Here is a 21,241-nt window from a genome sequence, read left to right on the forward strand (position 1 = left end):
TGAGCATTATAGCTAAGAGAGCTGTGGTCACTAGCAGTTTGCCACTAAACAGGTTAGTGGCTGTGACTTAATGACAGACAAACATGCACAGGCAAGACAAACAGGTCTGACGCCTGTTTGTGTTTTTATTCTCAAACCGTAATCCTCTACAGGGTTATAAAGGCTGCTTTTATGTTGTCACTACATTCAAATCTTCCTCGAGGCTTAAGGGCGTGGGCTTAAGGCCTACATTGTGTCAGAGTGTTTCAGTAACACACCTGTAAATATCAGCATGAATTGTATGGCTGTGAATGCAACTGCTGCACACCACAAGCTTTCCTGCCATTAAAGAAGTGGGAAGCAGCGTGGCTTGGCCGGCTTTCAGCTGTTCCTCTGCCAAAAGCAACATTTGTGAAGGGCCTGCACAGCACGTGGAGCTTTGAACTTTGTTATCCTGCCAAAAATGCAGGAAAAAAACTCACAAGTTACTTCAGTGCTTGGGCCGGAGCCACGGGGGAATCCCAGCAGGGCTGATGGTGACGCAGGCAGAGAGCAGGGTCTGAGGTTTTGGGATGCCCTACAGTTTCTCAACCAGGCTGCTGGGACAGTTGTAGGCTCTGCGTATTCAGTCAGTGGCTGACACAGGGTCGTATGCTAGTCTACGTGATCTATCCTGGTACTTGTCTGCCTGGATACCAGCACACCATGCTGACATGTCCATCAAACCAGCTGCATTTGTGTTTCATATTTTCATCTGCTGGTGCTGGCAGCCTTCCCAAGCAATCAAGATCTAATTTAATCAGATCCTTGCCAAAAGATATGCATCCCTCGTGAGCAGACATAGCAGCCAGGTTTTATTAGGCAGAGCACCTGACCATGAAATGATAACCCACATTTAGCACAGAAGTGACCATTTTTGTTCTGGATGTCTCTATGTACAATACACAGAGTGCTTTATCTAAGATTTTCACTCATCCATCACCTCTCAGCAGACAAAAGACTTGATTGTTAAACATCACAATGCAATGACGTGACCACACAGTCACCATATAAACCAACAAGTTAATCCAGTTTGGGACGTTCATGCCATTCAATGAAAATGAACTCCCATACCCCTCCCGCACTAGAGGAAATGTCATCATACCGTCAGTCCACAGCTACAATAGCAAATGCATTGAACTCTGCAAGCAGCAACATGCAGCCCCCTGAATTCTCACTTTTTATAGCAAAGTCATGTTTCACACAGGTATTTGACTTGGTGGGCTGTTTCTGCAGCTCACATAATCATAAAAACAGAAATTACTTGTATACAAATTAAATTTAGAGGTATTAAAGTAGGACATAAACCGCAAAAGTAGTTGAATATAACATTAACAAAGTTCAGTTTAGTAAATGTTTTTCTCCTATAGAGTTATCACACGGTTTTCTGGGTTTCTGGTTAAACTGACTTATTATATCAATAGGAAGCTACGATATTGAGTAAAAATGAATAGAAATGTGCAGGTAATGGATACAATAACTGCTGTAATGCAGTTCAGTACAATAACCCTGCACTATGTTTGAAAAGCTTAGGTTGTTCACCTTATATCAAGATTGTGTCCATAAAGTGTTGATTTAACTTGGGGTTGAATGCCACAAAAATACAAAAAAGACTAACTATTCAACCAGTAAATCATAAGACAACCTGACATGAAGTGCCATTGTTTTAGTGACTGCGTTTGCCTGTGTTTCTCCACCAGTGCTGACATCACATGAGATTTATGTTTGCTCTCATAATACTACGGTCTCCAGGTGAAACTGTAGGTAGGGTTGTAACATGGCGAGGTCAATATCCACGAGTGAGGCGGAGGACATAAACGCCTGCAACCATTTCAGCAGAATCAGCATGAACTATTCATCTGCTGACTTTTCCTGTGGTTAGACGACCATATAGCAGAGTTCAAATGGTTGCTGTACGCTTTGTCAGTGGGCTTTTCTCTCTTGGCATAGCACTTGTTTAACACGTACTATGAATATATGATATTTCCTACCCACGTAGGAATATTTTGTTCAACATAATACCTTGATGGTATTATATTTCTTGACCTGAGTCACACTTATTTGTTTTTTTAATACCTTAAGTGTTTCCTCCACTGTTTCCTCACTATTTTCAGAGTGTAAAAAGCCCCTTTTACATTGACCAAATAAATACGTGTAAGACAGATGCAACACCCACGAGGAAAAAGACTTTTCCTTACTTTGCTTTTCTTACTACTCAGTGCAAACATTTGAATCTGGCCTTTTCATATTAACTAGACCAAACATCAGATCATACAGGTTTGTTGAACAGTTGCAACAAATCACTTTAAGCCTCACTTGCATGCAGAGCTGAGTCCTGTTGCTTGATAGATAACCACAGATTTCACTGCAGAGAATTGGATCACCGGATTATTTTTGCTATATGTCCAGTTAATTTATAGCATAGCTGGGGCTAATCAGATTTGGCTCTCCGCGTTGCCTCAGCTCGGTGGAGGAGGTTAGTGGAAAGTGCGTGACCAGCCTGTGCGACACTTCCTCAATGATCTTCTTGTTGGTGCAGTGCGACTCAATGGAGCCTGTGTTATTGCCTTGCGAGGTAATAGTGCAAGGAATGTGAGAGAGGGACGCATAATCAAGACCAGCACCACTGACCAACTTCTTGTTTTTATCCCCCCCCTTTTTTTTTTTTTTATGGAGGAAGGATCATGAATGTCTACTGTTTGGCTACTTCCTAGATAATTACTCTTTAACTTCTGTGATATTTAATGCTAACTTGTGTTTACATGATGAATGAATGCTATAAATGCTGTAAATATATAGTTTTACATTACATGTTCTATATCAACAGGTAAAACACATTGAAATCATTTTTTGATTATTATGAGGCATGTTGGCATGTTGCAGTCAGAATTCCTTTGATATTAAGTATCACTGGCACCTGGCACTATCCTAGCACGATACGGGACACTGAATAGCACTGGACACTTGGCACTAACCTTTATAACATTTGCCTCTCATACTGTTTATGTTGTCCCTTTTAGATTTATTAGTAGCCTACTGTGAGGAAGAGTTCAATGCTGTTTATTGAAACAAATAATTTCTTTGTAAAACAAACAAACAAGACCATAGTTTCTTCCTGGTTGTTACATAATTCTGTGGAAACTAAGTAATTTACAGCAATTTTATATCCTGCTGCTATTTAAAAATGTATACATGTAAAAACATGTGTAAACTGAAATTGACTTAAAGAGTTTTAAGTAGGAGAGGTGTGGTTGTGTGTATTTTTTATTCTACAGTCTCTTAACATCTAGTGAGTAAAGTAAAAACAAAGAGGAAAACCTCTTATGTGCTTTGTGGCAAATTGAAATTGACAGGCTGTTCTGAAGCAAACGCTAATATCTTAAAGCTCATAGTATTAGTATTAGTATAGTAAATCCTTGGAGAAATGTCAATTAACTTTGTTTAGGTTGATAGGTAGGTTGTTTTAGTGTGTTACCCTGTAAACTGCAGTATAGTGCATTAAACTGACAGGTTTACATTAGGTTATAAATAAATATCTAAAAAGGAGACAAACTGAAAAAAGCAGTCTGGTCTTACTACATACAGAAAACAACCGAGAAGTATTTGTCCAGGAATGTGCGTGTTGATAGCATCAGTACAAAGCCTGTTTCACAACTAACAGCAGTATAGTATGTACTGATCCACACTGCATGACAACAGTGCTGAGCGATGACATGATACAACCCGACAACAGCCTTTAATCTACCCATATACTGTACACTGAAACTGGTAAAGATAGAAGACGATAGAGATCTTATGTAGACTACAAATCAGGTTGGATAGTCTTTCATTCAAAACAGGTGTAGCATGAGCATCAGTGTGATAGCTAATTTGATAAAGAAAGTACAGTACAAAAAGTACTCAAACTGCATTATGAGAAATCCAAGGGAGACATTACAGTACCACCCACGCTGATTTGCATGTGATCTTTAGAGAGTGAAGAGCAGACACAGCACCAAAAAGTGCATGCGATGAGCAGAGATGAAAAACTGAAATCTTGTGGATTACCACTTTAAGAATCTGGTTCTTTCTGATTTTCCAGTCAAGCAGAACAGACAATATATTAATACCCAGTTTCAAGTCTCACAAGACCTCACCCAGTTCATCTCAAACCCCTTGGCTTTATCAGGCAAAAGATGGTTTGCTCTTTCAGTACATAAAAGGAAATAAAGAATTTGAATTCAAATGTTTAAATGTGAGATATGCGTCTGTACTGATGTTGGCAAATGAGAAGAAAACTACCTACTGAGAAAAGACACTGGTCTTGGTGTGTGTGTTGCTCTCTTTCTGCACTATCAAAACTAGTTTGTAGCAAACATGTTGAAAACATCATATGTGTTTTATACCAGCAGTGAATCTTTAACGTGTTTCTGAAAAAAGGCCACAAAGACGAATGCACTCATATTTTTGTAGTATAAGACAGCTTTGACGCTTTCCAGAATTCATTAACGGACTACGAGTCTTACATGTAGTCACTACACACACGTGTGTGTGTGTGTGTGTGTGTGTGTGTGTGTATATATATATGTGCATGTATGTGAGGCAGAGTGGGCCTCTTTATCTCGTTGGAATTAGACCCTTAGCTCTTGTTCTTATCACTCTGTCCTGTTTGCTCAGACCTTGCAGTCTTCCACCCCTCAAATGTGGGTTTGAAAAAAAAAAAAAGAGGATTAACCCATTAGCTCTCATTGTTTCTGCTTTATCCTTTATTCAGCCAACTGTCAAAGTTTCTGTCCTGGTGGCTCCTCCCCTCCTTGACCCCAACATGGGCTCCATCCACCTATCCCAACAGGCCGGCCTCCCTTTAGCCAATTAAGGTGTTAAATGAGCCTGGTCTTATCGTCAGCTGTGCAATTTAAGAGATTGTCTTTCATGTTGTTTAAAAGCAATGTGTGGTAATACCTCTGTCTCTCTGAGGGGAACTGAGTGTACCGAGCAAATTTTGTGTACCCCCAAATTCTGTTATAAAAATGCAAATTTAAGCACCTAGAGGAAAAATATGAATGTGAGAGAAAGTTGACACGTCAAGATGTCAAACAGACAAACAAGTGGTGTTGAGGTGGTGCAGGTAACAGCAATCAGAAAATGATTTTTGGAGGGCTTTGCTTTGCATAAAACATGTTTTTCACAGTCACTGAAACAGATAATTGTCCTTAAAAGAAAATCACCATATGTCAGCCATCACAGCAGACTTCACAGTTGTTCTTTTGTCCCTGGCAAACACAAGATGCCAAGTAGTCATATTGATTTAGAGGCAAATTCAGAGACTTACCGTGAAGCGTAAATCGTCAATTACTCTGCTAAATATTCCCCTGACTATTCAAATGACCTTTACCCTGGTTGTATAGATATGGTGAATGTTACTCAGTGATGGAGCAAAACTATGAAGCAAGTTGGTTTCTGTAATTTAGTTTCAACAGCGTTTCGGACTGGACGAAAAAGGGCTCCAGACAGACCATGAAACCTGTTTACTCCCTGGCCATAGTAGCAACTTCCTCACAGAATTTGTCAGCTAGGCAACAGTTTTAGAACAAAGCACGCCTTCCAAATAATAACTGGTTACTGCACATAGGGGTTGATGTAAAGAAATGTTAAGAAATTACACAATGTATAGAGGTGGTTTCCCACCATTGCCACAGTGTGAAGGAGACCCAGCAGGGGGTTTTAAGGGGATTCGGCCCTTGCCCACTGAGACTACTTGGTTTCATGACAAGTTATGATTTAGATATTAAATGCCTTATCACTCTGGCCAAGGTCTCGTAATTTGGAATGTGTGAGATGAAGGTACCAAAACCAACACCCAGCATTTTGCGCAGCAGACTTGAACTCTGGTTTAGCATAGCTCTACTAGCTTCTTAAGCATTGCTTAAACACTAAATCCTGTGTAAATCAGTGTCTGGCTTGTAGACTGTAGTACAAACCAGGCTCTTTGCCTTGACCAGTACTAAGAATTGGTGCTCTCAGGACCGCTCACAATTCAGAACTTTCAAGATACCACTGTGACAGTCGACAAACTATCTGGAAGAGGTAGCAACATTTGCTGTATGTGCACAGTCACTCTTGAAACAACTTAATTCTGGAAGATTTTGTTGCTGTTCTGATTTTGTGTTTGCCATCAACAACATGTGGTTGTGCATGTGCCGTGGCTGTGTGCATCTGTTGCTTGTATTTATTGAGCGTTAGTGTTGGAGGGGGAGATCAGCTGCTGTAATGTTTGATTAGACTTTTTGGTCATGATCAAACTTAACAGAAAGTGACTACACTCAGTAGGTTATCCTGACACATGCCATATATTTTTGTCGGTGCATGATCATTATCACTGTCACATCAAAATTCTTCTAAGCATCAAACGTGCCTCATCATTTGGGGAAGTGGGGAGAACATGTGCAGTGGCGCAATGTAATTTGCACCATCTCGCATGTAGGAAATCATGATGCTTGTGATCAGCAGCGGAATGAAACAAAGCGACCACTTCTGCTTCCCTCTGCACAGGAAGAGTCATCAGAACAACGCTGTTGTAGTCACTTCTGTCTTTGAATTTACATATATGATATACCGAGAGACAGTATAGGAGCTGGTATTGTTTTTAGCTCAAACTTGAAATGTACAGTGTGCTCATTTTGCACGTGTTCTAGTGTGGCGGTGTAACATGTTGAGTAATGGATGGTGTAACTTACATAGTGTGTAAAAAGTGCAAAAAAACAAACAGTGCATTTATGGGCTATAGTTAGGTTCATTTGTCAGGTCACTTAATGCAACAGAATAGTCCAAAGGTGCCACCAGTAATTCTTGATGTCTTTCCACATTGAGCCCAGAATGTAGAACAGAGACAGGTTGTCTCAGTCAAACCAGATCCAGTTAGGCAAGATGTGCTGATCTGCTTATACTGGGGCTATTCACCCATCTGACAACTGCAGCCGTTCAGTTGTGCCCCTATCGCCTGTAGAATGTCATGAATCAATATTGAATATCTGTCGGCTGCCTCACTACATCTGCTCCGTCAGTTGTCACTTCCTTCACCCACTGACGAAACACAAGTTTCACAGCTCTTATTTCCTTGCGCAACATTTCTGTAACATACAGACATGGTATAGGGTGACTGAAATATTTTTCCTGTCCATGCAGTAGAACAAACTTCTGCAGAATGACTGTTGCTCAGTTGACTTGGATTCATATACAGTAACATTTTGCTTATATGTCAGTTGTTATGTCAAAAGTGTGACCCATATTTAGGCTTTTATACTCTGAGCAGTCGTGGCAGAACTTAGTGCTTTTTAAGTACATTTTGTCTCCTTGTTTTTCTTCAAACTTTACAACTATGTCTCAGATATCAGCCAGTCTTCATTATGATGATTCTTATTGACCGCAGGTACACAAATTGTGCAGTTGAATTTTTTATTTACATATCTGATCCCACTTGTTACACATACACCTCTGTACATATTTCTATGCATTTGCACATAACTTTTACTGTGTAAAGCTACATTGGTCTCCCAGATGAGTCCCATACATGTGATTCTACACAAGTTGTTATTTTTCATTTGGATTTAATATTTTTTGCACTGAAACTGAAACACATGAAACTGCTTATAGGGTAACAGTGATAACCAGAATGTTTATGGTGTTGTCTTCTCATTATGTATGCATGACTATATAAACAATAGATATGGAAAACAGTCTGTCTTCCTTACCAGCTTGTTGAGAGATCTTGGACCTGAAGTATATGTACTGTTTATCTTTCTCGTGCATTCAGAATGTGCCTACACCATAATTATATTAACACAGCTGTGACTACTGTGCTTTTCTGTGGAATTCCAGTGAGCCACATGCGGGGGAATAAAACAACCCACCTTCCCTACATCTCAAGAAAAGAAAAAAATCTCTTCTAGTAAGTGCACTGTAATTGATGAGGTACAGGTTAATGTGGGAAAGGATGGCTGTGGACTCATTTGTGAAAGCTTTTGTTTTAGTGCTTCATGACTCTGCTGTTTCAGAGGATTTCTGAACTCTGTTTTTTTCATCAGATGGAATAATGGTAAATGTCATCACAAAACATCAGCTATCAAAATCCTAAGGGCAAGACAAATTGATTAGGTGATTTATGAGACAAAATAATATTATCTCTAAAATAATCCTACAGGCAGATATGATAGGCTGACCAAAGGGAGAATAGACTTTTTATAGTCTCAAACAGTATACGCTGGTTGAAATGCTTTAGGTGTTGATTGGAATTTTAACTGAAGTTACATAAGAAAAATGTCTGTGACTAATGAATATTTTCTCAGTCAATTGATTAATGGTTTAGTTTAATGTCAGAGAATATTGAAAACAGCCCCAAAGAAAACCTGCAAATATTAATATTTCCTGTAAAAAATGACTTGCACAACTAATTGTGTCAACTCTAATGAGAACATTATTCAAGCTTTTATCCGCAGTGCACCCTGTGCAAAAGGTTAGTGAGAAACCTGTAGTTTCTGAACGTATGTGATCAGGGCAGGTGGTAGTTACAGAGGTCTGTCTGTTCATGTATTAGTCAGTGTAGCTGAATGAGTAGTGGCATACAGTCACTGCTGCCTCCTGTCATGACTGGTACTTTAACATATCCAGCACCTGCACTTGAATTTAATTTTCCCATGTGCTGTTGACTTGGTGTGCAGCTCTTATCATTGCCCGACTGATCTGAGCCACAGCCTCCCCAAACCCTGACTTAGCATTTTCGACACGTTCTAAGAAATCAGACAGTGGGCAGGATAGACAGTGACTGTCCCTCAAGTATGACTCTAGGGTATAGGTTGTTGGTAATCGAGAGCACATGTTATTGGTTCCAAAGTGTCAAAGCTTACTGCTTAAAACTGAGACTGCTTTGCATACCTGAGCATTTTGGGAACAGGTATGTAGGAGAACCATTACCACCCACAGAAGTTGCCGAAAAACTCCCCACTGTGTCTCTGTCTTACAATAAAACATTTTAATGAGGGGAAAAACACAACCAGTCATACCTCAGCTGGGTAACAGCTCTGAATATTAATTGTGTGTGTTTTAACAAACAATGTTGACTCATACTGCTCATTTTTGCTGCTTGGCTCAAATTCTTTTTGGCTGGGAGCCAACCAGGTGAAGAAAGTGACGGTTCTTCCTGTGATTTCACTTCCTCTTGTTGTTGAGGTTAAAACATTTTGTCCTGTGTGAGCAGCGTGCCTGGTCTGTGATTGTGTGAGTAATCCTGCATGTTAAACAGCCGACATGAACTCACAGACTGCATTTTTGTGTGTGAAATTGGGCATTTTCTCTCGAGTCACATTTTCTTAACTCGTGATTTTAGTCAACAGGGCAGCCCTGCAGACAACGGTGTTTTTTTTTCTGCTCTTCAGCAACTCGCAAAAGTTTTTGAAGAAGACTTAAGTCAGTCATGATTTCAAATGATTGATCAAGTTCATCAAAAAACATGTTGGACCTTTTTATTGCAGCATCATCCATTAATTTTGTTTATCTCTTAAATGCAGGGGATTGCAAAACATTGAAATGTAACCAATCCAATACTAACAACATATTCAAATTAAAAGTGTGTTTTTAAATACTTTTTAAATACTTGCTTTATAGCTTCAAATCAGATCAGAAGAGATAGTGTAGAAGATGTCCACTTTAGTGAAAGGCCAGTGAATGGAAAATTGGTTTTTGAAAATAGAAACATGTTTTTCTGATCTGATGCTTTGAAGAAAGTTGTTTCACAGTTTTGTCACTGCCACAACAAAAAGCTTTTTCCCTTCAACTGAAGGCATCGACGTGAACAGAGAGTGAGGAAGTAGCAGTCTGACACTCTGTTGTTCTTTCTTCTCCCTCAGGTCTTTGTAGTCTGTCAGCGAACACTTGTGTGCAACTCAGCTCTGCTGCCAGCTTTGGTTTCCCCCCAACTGCAGGAAAAACCATCGGAACAAGAGAGAGGCCTCTGTCTCAAGAAGTGAAGTCGACCCCTGACTGCATGTCTCAGAGCTCTGACCGACCCCCCTTCTCTTCCTCCTCCTTCCACTTCTCCTCAAGGACCCACATTTCCACATAACCATAACCTCCAAACCTCCAGCCAGCTGCTAGCTACTTTATCACAGGCGCGGTTGGTAATTGCTCTCCCTGGGCAGAAGGATTGACCATCGGCCCCTGACTGGCCCCGACTGGTGCTCCTTCTGTGGGGGAGGGAGGGGAAGGAAGGCAGTTGAACGCCGTGCCGCTTTCCCTGGAGATGAAGCTGCAGGCTGTCATGGAGAACCTGCACAGGCAGCAGAGGGCCAAGCTGCTGATGGAGCAGCAGCTACAGCAGCAAGCCGCCCAGCACACTCAAGTCCGCACAGGTGGAGGAGGAGGGGATGAGCTGATGGGAAGCCCGGCCCCGGAGGCAGAGCAGGCCCAGATGGCAGCGCTAGCGGCCATGCGTGCCGCAGCAGCCGGGCTGCAGAGGGTGTCAGACAGCCCCATGTCGGAGCGCAGCAGTGGCGGCGAGGAGGAAGGTGATGATGATGATGACAATGAAGAAGGGGAGGAGCAATACAAGGACATGATGGGGTCAGATGAGGAGGAGCAGATGTAAGTACTGAATGTCTTTGCTCAAGTTGTCCTAAGACTTCTGTCATTAATTCCAGTGTCTTTTAAACAATACGATTCTGTTTCTAACACACACACACAGCAAACAGAAATGGGACGAGGAGGATTTCGAAGGCGAGATGGAAGAGGACTTTGACGATGACCTGGCAGAGGAAGGTCTTCCAACAGGCCATGAGGCTGTGGCCCCTGGGAAAGGCATCCTCCTGTTGCCCCACCGCCAGCTCCACCCTCACTCTCAGCTGCTGAAGGCCCGCCCCAGTGTCGACCAAGAGCCCCGCGTAGCTATCCTACCACCACATGCAACGCATAGCCATCTGGGTGGGCAGGACCACGGAGAATGGACCTACGAGGAGCAGTTCAGACAGGTAGGATCTCTTCATTTCTTTGTGTCATGGGAAGTGTGTTCTTTTGTTGCACTTTTGTTAGACGGTTACATGTAAATGAACATTGCCACTGGAGATTCAGTCATTTCAAAATTTGCAGCCTTGAGTCTTTGTGTCTTTACAATTGATTGAGTATATTATAAACGGATGATCATGTCCCTCATGTCGTCATTGTGGAGAGTCTTATCAGCTAAATTCCAAAGATACTCTAAAGCCAGCTGCTGTTGCACACAGAGGCAGTACATAAATCAGAAATGTTGATTGTTGACCAGTGAGGCCCATCTGGCCTTTTCACCCCTCACATCAAACTGCATGTTACTTTCTCAGCAGCACATTAAGTAATCTGACCAGGGTGGGAAATTAACACCAGCCACTGGCCAAATGTTGATAAACCCTAAGCTTAGGCTTTAAAGTTTGCCTTTGCCACCTGACATACTGGCAGGGGACATGTCTTAAAGGTTCTGGTCTAGAACAACAACAACAGTACTAGTGCTGTGGCATACGAGTAGAAAATGGTAGTTTCCTGACACAAATGGGACTGGGAGCTGAGGAAGAGAGGCCGAGGGCAGCAAGGAGAAGAGGAGGAGGGGTTAGGGTGCACTTTAACAGCTTTACCATGCTGGCGTTTACTGTAAACAAGCTGTGGGCTGGATATTATGAGGGAGGCCTCAGTGGAATAAGACGGGCTGTTTACATGAAGAGATTTAAATCTGTCAACAGCTAAGTTTAGATGGAGGGCTGCTGTCAATAAAAAGACTCAGAGAGACTGCATTTTCTGTCATATTTGCACATTGTACATTGATACCTCTGCAAATTAGTCACCCACCTTCGACCCAGTATGTCATGAGATGACAAAGCTCCATTTGGAGAATTTGAATCATTACAGAAAACCTTTCTTCGAAAAAAAATTTTAAAGCTTCTGAGAGCAAGAATGACTTTTTGTGGGATGACGTTATTTATTATAACTGAAATTACTTATCTGCTCGTGCACTTTCCTTTCAAATTAGTAACATTTTAGAGATAGTACTGGAGGTGTATTTTACAAATGTAAAGCAGGAACATCGAGCTGTATTTTTTTGAATCCTTAATTTAATTTATCAGTGACACTCTTTATACTGGCCTCTGCTTCTGTGTAAAAACAAAAAAACGAACTGACGGGCTTACTTTTATTGAAGTGGATTATACTGGGCCACAATTTCATGCAAATGCAGTTTATATAACTTAATGGAAGCCACTATAGAGATGCAAACACACTCATGGCCTGCAGCAGTATTTCAAACTGTAAAACATATTTGAGCAGAGAAAGGTTTAGGAATTGTTAGGAGAAAATTTCAAACATTTTTATTCATGCCTTTGGAATGCTGGAGGTAAATTTACTGCACTCACCCGGTCTACATGCTCCTCATTTTTAAACCTAACCATAGATTCTGTAATTTAAGGCCTATTTCTTGTAATTACAGAGTATAAGGAATATAACTCCCCTAAACCTATACTCTGCTTCTCTAAATAGTCCACCCCTCCCTCTGCAAAGCTTTGTGTGAATGACTTGAATTGATACACTCAGCCTGCTGGTTTTCATATGTCAGGTAGGAAATACAGGACATTTTTATTATCACATGTCAGTCAACCATGCATCATGCAAGCATGAATTTACTGAGCTGACGGTTATATAATCAAGACAGACAGTACCTTGGCTGTTAAGATAGTGTTACCCAATCCATTGGTGATTGAAACCTTTGACGCCTACATAACATGAAACTCCTCCTACAATGGAGACTATAGAGAAAGGAGGAGACCAAACTGCGTACTGTCCTAAAAAGCCTGTTGCATTTTATGTTGTATGGCTACAGCACCACAAGTTGTGGCCCACAGACTCCTTACTGCTGATAGTTTATAATATTAAGAACCCAGAAATTTTAATCCTGCGCACCATTCTTTCAGGGCCAGTTTTGCTCTTGGATGATAACAGTGATTAGTAATAATTGTAGCTATGGCCTGTGATTATATTCCTCAGTAAATCTACTCTGCCTGCAGTGTGTAATGTAAAAATGACTGACCTGTGATGATGAGCACAGTCTGTCCCTTGGTAATTCTAACCCTATGCAAATCAGACTCAGTGATTTCAGTCTTAATTTATATTTGGTGTGTCCCATTTGTGGTTTGCATCTTATTATTTGAAGAGGAGACAGTAAGTTAAATCTGCAGACCACACTTTTAAACTTTCAGTGCAAACCTTCAGTCTCCTTTTTGCTTGATTAAGTAGTTGTGAATTGTAAAATGTTCAAGTTATATAGTAATATCTATAATAGTAGTGATTTGAGCACAGTTGAGTTTTTCCCAGCAGTGTGCAAAGATTACATAAATTACAAGGGCCACACACAAACAAATGTACCACTATAAATTTGTGCAGTCACATGAACTATCACCAGGAAAATTCAATACGATACAGCTATCGAGGCTAAAATCATTTCACCTGAAAATCCCTCTCGCCTGACCACACAGGCATCCACAATGGAGATGTAAAAAAGCAGCTCCCTGTGATAACTGGATCATGCCTCAATGTGTTTTAAATATGATCAAATCAGACTTGGCTGATTATTGGTAAATATAGCCTTTCATGCAGTTTGGTATGAGCTATATGTTGAACAGTTTGTTCTGTCTACATGAAGGCAGTATACAAAAGATTTTTTTCATTTAAGAAATCATAGAGATTATAGGAGAAAATCATGAAAATGTAATTCTTATTTTGAGCGGCATTGTGAAACTCTCTAACTTACACACGCGCGCTCTGGACTTCAATCATGTGCAAGTTGAGTGTTTTGGAGGGCTGTGGGTGGGGAGGAAAGGGTTAAGGCTATACAGTTTATTTTGGGCAGGTGGGTGGAGGCTGCTGGAATGTGCCTGAGGGAGGGTGATAATATGGCCACTAGGAACCCCAGATCCTCAGCAGAAATCTTCTGTGCCTCTATCAGTCTGCAGCAGTTGGAGCTCTTCCAAACTGAAAACTGTCCTTTGCTCTCTTATGTTCATGTCTCATCATTTGTATAGTCCAGCGTCACATACAGTGTCTCGATGTGTCACACAGGTCCATGACAGCAGTGGTTCCTGACTCACCCTAAGGTGAACAAAAATGTACACATAAGAAAAACATTAGGGTGTGAAGAGAAAAACTAACAAAACCTTAGTAGAGAAAATTTGAAAACAGAAATTGCTGTTGGCTTAGAAATTTGAAAAAACTGAGCAGAGTTTTAATAGTTAGCAGAAATGCAACATAAACGGGTTTACAACAGTTCCAGTGCTAACATAGAAAATCCAAAATAAGAGGAACAGTAACATAAGTCCAAAGAATGGGTCCAGTGAAGAATGTTCAGTAGAATAGGTTCAAGGAAAGTCCAAGAATAAGTCTTATATCAATTGCTCACACCTATCCAGGTTTAAGGTGCCATGTAGGTGAGGAAATATCCGTGCGATCCCTCACATTTACTTTGGGTTTGCCCCAGGCCATGTGTGGCTGAGTTCAGCCTAGGCCCAAAATGCATTCCTGGTGGATCACACGGCCACTATCCTCTCTCCCCACTCAACTGAAAGGTCAGACTAAATCAAGCCAGGACGTGCTGTCTTTTCGGATGTCTGATTACACTGTGGTTTTTAATGGAATTAATCAAAACTTTCAAGGCACTTTGCCAGCGGTGTCATATCTGGCTGCAGCAGAGAGCAGCAGAATTAAATAAAGGACTAGATATCAAAAATATAGATATCAAATTATGCCAGCATCATTGGATTATTCTGTAATTGAAACTGATTTGCATTGCTGGTGGATTGCCATTTCAACTGAGTTATTTCAGTGATACCAGTGCAACCCTCTGCCCTTAAGATATCCATATCAATGTCACTCTTTACATCACGCTCTGCAATTTTATTTCTAGGACATGTTTACGCTCCTTTTATAGTTAATCATATAAGTGTTGTCCGACAGCCGATAGGCTTGCATGCATCTGTTTTGGTTTGATTAAAAATAATACTTTCCTGATGATGTAGCAGAGGGCTCTTTTTTCTTTTGTATTTTACTTCTGTTGTTAAATAATAAACTTTTGGTTCCTGAACAGAAGATAAACTTCATTGATACTGATAATATTACATATTACACATATTTACTTGAGGCATACTTAATTGAGGCGTTAGTAAACCAAATTATAATATATATGTGTGTGTATATATCTTGTCACCACTAGTGCTTTCTAGCTGTGCAGATACTGTAGTTTCAAAAGCTTTCTTTCTTCAGTAGACTTACATTGAAAACTGTTTTAATGCTTTGAGTACCTCAGACAAAACTCATTTAATTCCATTGTAATGGGGCAACAGAAAAGAGAGGAATATCTTAAAACCTCTCTAAACTAAATCTGTCATTTAAAAAAATTTCCCTCCAGTTAGTGGAAAAAACTGCTGCTTTAAAGCTGCTGTCAAAATTTGAGGTCAGTTGTGAAATGGAGATTATCTAGATATTAACGTTGCTGTGGTAACTAGTTTAGATAAATTTGTACTGTTTGAATAGGCCTTAAATATACAGTCATTCAGTGGTTTTAAGACGCATTATAATTCCTAGTTTTTTGTGTTATCTTGATATCAATCATAAAATCCAGCCATTATATGTTACCTATGTTATCCATATTAGCTACGTTAGCAAATAGCTCTCTTGATAAACTTGTTTGCTGCCTGCTGAACTCCCAACATAATGACTGCGAGATATGAAGGGATTAGAGAAGTCATGACAAACTGTGTTTTTATCAACTGAATTTCTTGGTTAATTTCACCAGGTCCTGCTTGTTTCAGTACTCCAGAAACAGCAGATCTTCGCCTCCTGAGTTACTCTGTATCCAATTAATTTGGGTTGCACAATATACCCAAAAAATCACATTAAAATTATTTTGGCAGATATTGTGATTGCGATGTGAGTCACTATTTCAGTTGGAATGATCGTTTTGCATTTCATTTTCACTTAAAAAAATGTTTAATGATGATGTGATGTGATGTGTTGGGGCTTGTTTCAAACAAGGACATTCCCTTACATCTGGAGAATATCATTTGTAGGCCAGTGCATCTCTGTAGCACCACAGCGCTTGTGGACACATTTTACCTTTATCAAAAAAATGCAGCTCTTGTGATTTAAATTTTTTTTTAATTTTTGTAATTTTTTTTTTGCAGCTCCTACGATTTGGATGTTGCACTTGGCCATAATGTTCATGGATGTACAATTTGCAGTCTGCTTTCATGAATGTGTTGTCTCTTCAATGCTATGGTATACATCTCATATAACTGCCCTGCTCCCCCTGCCCTCTTTATAAACAATATCCTTCTCTGGCCAAAAATCGTCCAGAGGCCATGCAGAGCCTTTGAAGTCTCCTCTCCTGTGTCTCTGTCTGCTTTAAACACCAGCAGCTGGGCAGATGGAGCCCAGATGGACAGTAAAGTGGGGATGTCTTTAAAAATTCATGGCACTCACCATGATCAGGGTGAATGGAGGGGAGTTGGCATTAAACATTAAATTGCTCAGACACACACACACACACACACACACACACACACACATTGGGAGTGGGGGGAGGGAGCTGTTAGTAACTGCAGGAAGTGTAGCTCGAATGAGAGCCAATTGGAAGCGACACTTATTGGGATTGCCCGTCAGGTTTCTGCTGATACAGCTGTCTGATAAGTGATCGTTGGGTTTATATTCCACTGTGAGGCCTTTTGATGAGCCTAAGGGTTGTAAAAAACAGGTCTGACCATGTTGTTTATTGCATTATATATGAACTTGTGCATTGTCACAGCTGAAGATTTGCTTGTCTGCTCATTTCAAATTTCTAAATGTACTCCATGACTGTTTCTGCACCCACTCTCCACAAACCGCTGTCGGTAGGTTTATAAACTTATGCAATTAAATGGTACTTAACTGTATTGATTCAGATTAAATTACAGTTTCTCGTGGATCCCCATATCCCCTGGCCTTTTTGTTGTTAATGAACTGATAACAACTGATGTGAAGCTATGTTAAGCTGTGTCTTTGCATGGTATGGTCATTATTCAGACAATATTTTACACCAGTCAATTTGCTTGGATTTAATTCGATATTTCAGAGCACATTAACTCCAGAGCAACCAACGATTTGAAGTTTTGTAAAGCACATTATCTGAAATCTGTTTTCTTAACTTCCCGCAGAGGGTTGAATTAATTAGCAAAGGAGAGTTTAATTTATTAACTTGTGCCTGTGTGCAGTGATCTGCGTTTAACAAAAAGAAAAAACAAGGAGTTAATGGGCCCTGTTCGTGTCATGAAAGCAAAAGGCCAAATACAAAGGCCGAGACAGCATGGGAAGGCCTCTGAAAGTCTTCCTGTTGAGAGAAGAAGGAACAGGAGGGGAAAGGGTAGGTGTGACTGAGGGAGCAGGAAAAGTCAGTTGGTTGGCGTCGGGCTTTGAACCACTGCCAAGTAGAGCATTTAGTACATGCTCATTTTGACTGTGAAGCACTGCAGAGCATTTGAATCATGTCCAACATCTAGTGTGCAGCACGGAGCTGATGTCAGAAACTGTACAGCCATGGGGATTCTGGAAATTGACAGCCGCTCAATACGGAGGAGGAGAAGGGGGTTGAAGCAGGAATGTAAACAAAGATTGCGTAAAGGCTGAGGCTAGCTCTTTCGTCCTGTCTATTTCATTGGCTGTTCTGTTTTATTTGTGCAGTATTCATTTATTTTGGCACATTCTCTGATGACTTGTAAGGGATGTCTTCACAAGCTTCCTCCTGACTTAAATGTGTTTACGCCTTGATGAGAAAATGATTATTGTGGGCTTGGGAGAGTCGCACAAAGGCCCCTCACCCTTTATTGCTTTTGCCAAGGTTATGTGGGACTCTTTTTTTTTTTTTTTTTTCTCTACCTTCTTCCTCTAAAGGAAATATGTGAGTGCTGATTCAGCTCTGTCTTGTCATTTGTCCCTACATAAGAAACTCTTTACTTTAGCTTCCTATCTCGATACAAGCTCAGTTGGTAGTTTATTCAAGGTGTTGATTCAACTGTGTGGTCATTTCAGAGGCGGCAGTTTGTGGTGCTGTTAAATTGTATTGTGATAAACTGACTGATGTGTTTATATCATTTGGGGTAGGCTAAATGATAGAAAAAGCTTATCTGTATTAACAACTACATTTCAACAGCACCACAATCTACATCCTCCAAAAGTATTGTACTGTGCATGAATAACCTTCATGAAGGAAGATTTATTACAGGGCATTTGGATTAGCCTGCACTATAACTATAGCTATAGTGCAGTGTAGTGTGTAGTAAAGAGGCAAGACCTGCACTGAAAGGTTGGCAGCAAACAAAACCCTACATGACATCTTTTCATATGGCGACCCAGTGGAAGGTATTCATTTGAACAAAAGCATTGCGTGTGTGCTATCACCTTCAGATGCTTCTGAATAGGTAGCATGTGTTGAAAGCTTTCATTCTTCAAAGAATCAATTAAGGAATAGGTCAAACACAGATAAAGATACTTTAGCTGCACATTTTCAAGGTCTGAGTCGCTCTTTGTCCCAGTGTCAAATGAAACTGGACTGGATCGCAGTGGATAGCAAAACAAATCAGCATGTTTTCAGATGTGGCTCTAAGAGGCTAAGTGGCCAATAGCTCAAACATTATGCAGAACAGGGCACACTTCCCTGACATTGTATTATGAAAGACCCTATTAGTGATTTGACTCATAATCTTTGAGGCGCATTTGACACTCAAGCTGCCTATTCTTGTCTGTGTGATAATAGCTGGCCTTTTTTAATTGTGTGATATGGCAAGAGGCCTGACTTGTCACTCTCTGTTCACACTACAGGTACAAATAGTAATTCTTATCTTTCATTTGACACCAATATGAACTGATAATAGACCTTTTTCATTTCAGATATCTTGACATGTCATAGCAAGGGGGTGTTGGGCATTACTTACAACATTACTGACGGGTTTATTACATTTAAATTCCAGGGCTCTGGTATTGTTCATGCTGGATCAGTGGCCAGGCTTATTGGTATGCTTTAAAGGGAGTGAAGCACTCAGTAATATTATTAGTAACACTTGTGGTATGCCTGCTGTGTCAACTAAAACCGACATAAAATGCCTTTTATGTTGAAAGGACACATGTACAGTGTGAGTGACAGTTTTGTTTTATACACATTTTTGTTACTATATAAACTATATAAACTAGAGTTCCAAATAGTTACAGGCAAATTGTCCTTTTAAAACTGAAGAGGCCAAGAAATGTAGCAATGCACCAACAACGGTAAGCGAAAAGACAGAGAAAGAAACGGTGGGTAAAGGTTCAGAGGAGGGTCAGTAAGCAAGCAAACATTGATATAAATTATTCCAAAATCAGCTCTGCAAATGTTTTATGTGAAAGAAGATGCATTCACACACAAAGAGAAACAGTGACCGTAAACTTCACTTTAAACAAACTTTGTTTGTTTACAAAATAACATACATGCATAAACTCCACGGGGTACCTTTTAAGACCCATTCCAGTTGCTTGTCTTAGGGCTTCATTTTGCACTGCCAAGTGTTCCACATCAAAATGAAAAGACTTCTGCTCCATGCAGAAGACAAAGCCAGGGGTTGCTTGAGGTCAAACGACAGCCCATCCACCTATTGATTGGGGTGGGATTAGGCACGTGGCCACAACATCTCAGTCTCTGATGAGCCACATGGACAGATATCTGCCCTCCATGGGGCTGGGTGGGCCAGATATGTTTTTAAGGCCACCGTTGTCAACCATTAAACTCATTGCCCTGCCCATCCATCACTCTGATTGACAGAGCAAGCACCCGACCATGTGTCTGCTCCTCAGCATGGAGCACCTGGCTCCATGCTGAGGAGCAGCAGTGTAGCAGGATGCCTCTTTTTAGCCTTTCCGGGCCAGATTAAATATCGGTTTGCAGCCTGTTTGTATACAAGAGCAGTTACAGACCTTCCTCTGAAACTTCAGCTACTCCTCTATCTCTGTCTCCATCTTTCTGCCTCAAGACGAGCACCTTATCACGGCATCTGCACTGGCGCTGAATAAATACCTTCAGCTTTCACACAAATGCTCATTAGATGATTATCTAGGTCAGACAGTATCTGCCATTTTCCATCAAAGGCTGGTTTGGAGATGCATTTATGAAGATATATTTGTGAGGGTAATAACGCTGAAGAACGCTTTGAAGCAGTACTAGTAGCAAGTACAACTGATAGTGTTTTACCTTTTTTTTTTTTTTGTTTTTTTTTTTTTTGGGCTGCTCCCTTCCAACACATCGTTTTATGATTCTAAATTGCTGTTACACCCACTTCCCCTCCCTCGGTCTGCTCAGCTTTGCCCTGCCCAGACTGGGCATCCATCATCATGATAGTACTCATTAGCAGTGCGGTTAGAACAGATTGCTCACAGCTACATACATCAAACTCTCAAGGGCCCTGGGAAAGCTGGCTGCTATTTCTGATTCTTATCCAAATCTACAAGCCATGGCAGCTGACAGTAGCAGGCAGGAATGGAGTGCATGTAAGCGCGGGATAGTGCTCATTCTGGTTGCATGTCCTATCCTCATCAACTGGTTTTCACCTTTTTCTCATGTCAGCAGGGGATAATGTATATCCAATTATACTCGACAGAAGCCAAGTATTAAAGTAATGCAGACTGAGGCATCACTTACAACCTCTCACACCATTAAGAAAGAATGTCCTCAAAGATGTCTGGGACAATAATGAATTTCCAGAGTTGTGTTACAGCACCAGGAAACTTATGCTGTCTGGAATTAAAAGGGATTTCTAAACATTGGTCCTGCAGGTTGATGTTTTTCAGGCTAACTGTCGTGGAAACCTGAGAGGGTTCATTAAAGAAAACGGAAAGAATCTTATGAATATTTTTTTTAGTCATAGAAAATCTCAGAAAACTCTTGAAACCTTAAATCAAGTCCATTTTAGGCACCTTTAGGAAGAGATGGCTGCAGAGGATTTATGAATCACTGCTGCTTGCTGTAGTGTCACATTTTACACATCCAAATGTGTGGTTTTGCTCAGCAGCTGTGCAGACTACCTGTGTATCGTTCTCAGTTTCCTTTTTCTAACTTGCTTATCACCACGAATGTGACTGTTGCAGATTAAGCAACATTAGATACTGTCAGTCACAGCTGCGTTGTTTGTCT

At 40.6% G+C, this 21,241-nt stretch overlaps 1 protein-coding gene across 4 annotated transcripts in view; it reads left to right on the forward strand.

Moving 5' to 3' along the window:
* The window catches only part of arid3a (AT-rich interactive domain 3A), a 48,379-nt gene that overhangs the window by 4,510 nt on the left and 22,628 nt on the right, over window positions 1-21,241 (forward strand). For 2 of the 4 annotated variants that reach the window (XM_071486029.1, XM_071486030.1), the window contains exons 2-4: window positions 7,876-7,945; window positions 9,900-10,632; window positions 10,733-11,015. In XM_071486029.1, coding sequence (XP_071342130.1) covers window positions 10,292-10,632; window positions 10,733-11,015 — 624 coding nt within the window. In that variant the 5' untranslated portion in view covers window positions 7,876-7,945; window positions 9,900-10,291. The remainder of the gene's footprint in view (window positions 1-7,875; window positions 7,946-9,899; window positions 10,633-10,732; window positions 11,016-21,241) is intronic. The other 2 variants (XM_071486028.1, XM_071486031.1) reach the window with 1 other exon arrangement.

The sequence above is a fragment of the Trachinotus anak genome, unplaced genomic scaffold (genome assembly GCF_046630095.1).
Source record: "Trachinotus anak isolate AG129_WGS33_773 ecotype Australia unplaced genomic scaffold, CSIRO_AGI_Tana_v1 ptg000010l, whole genome shotgun sequence".
Lineage (NCBI taxonomy): Eukaryota > Metazoa > Chordata > Actinopteri > Carangiformes > Carangidae > Trachinotus > Trachinotus anak.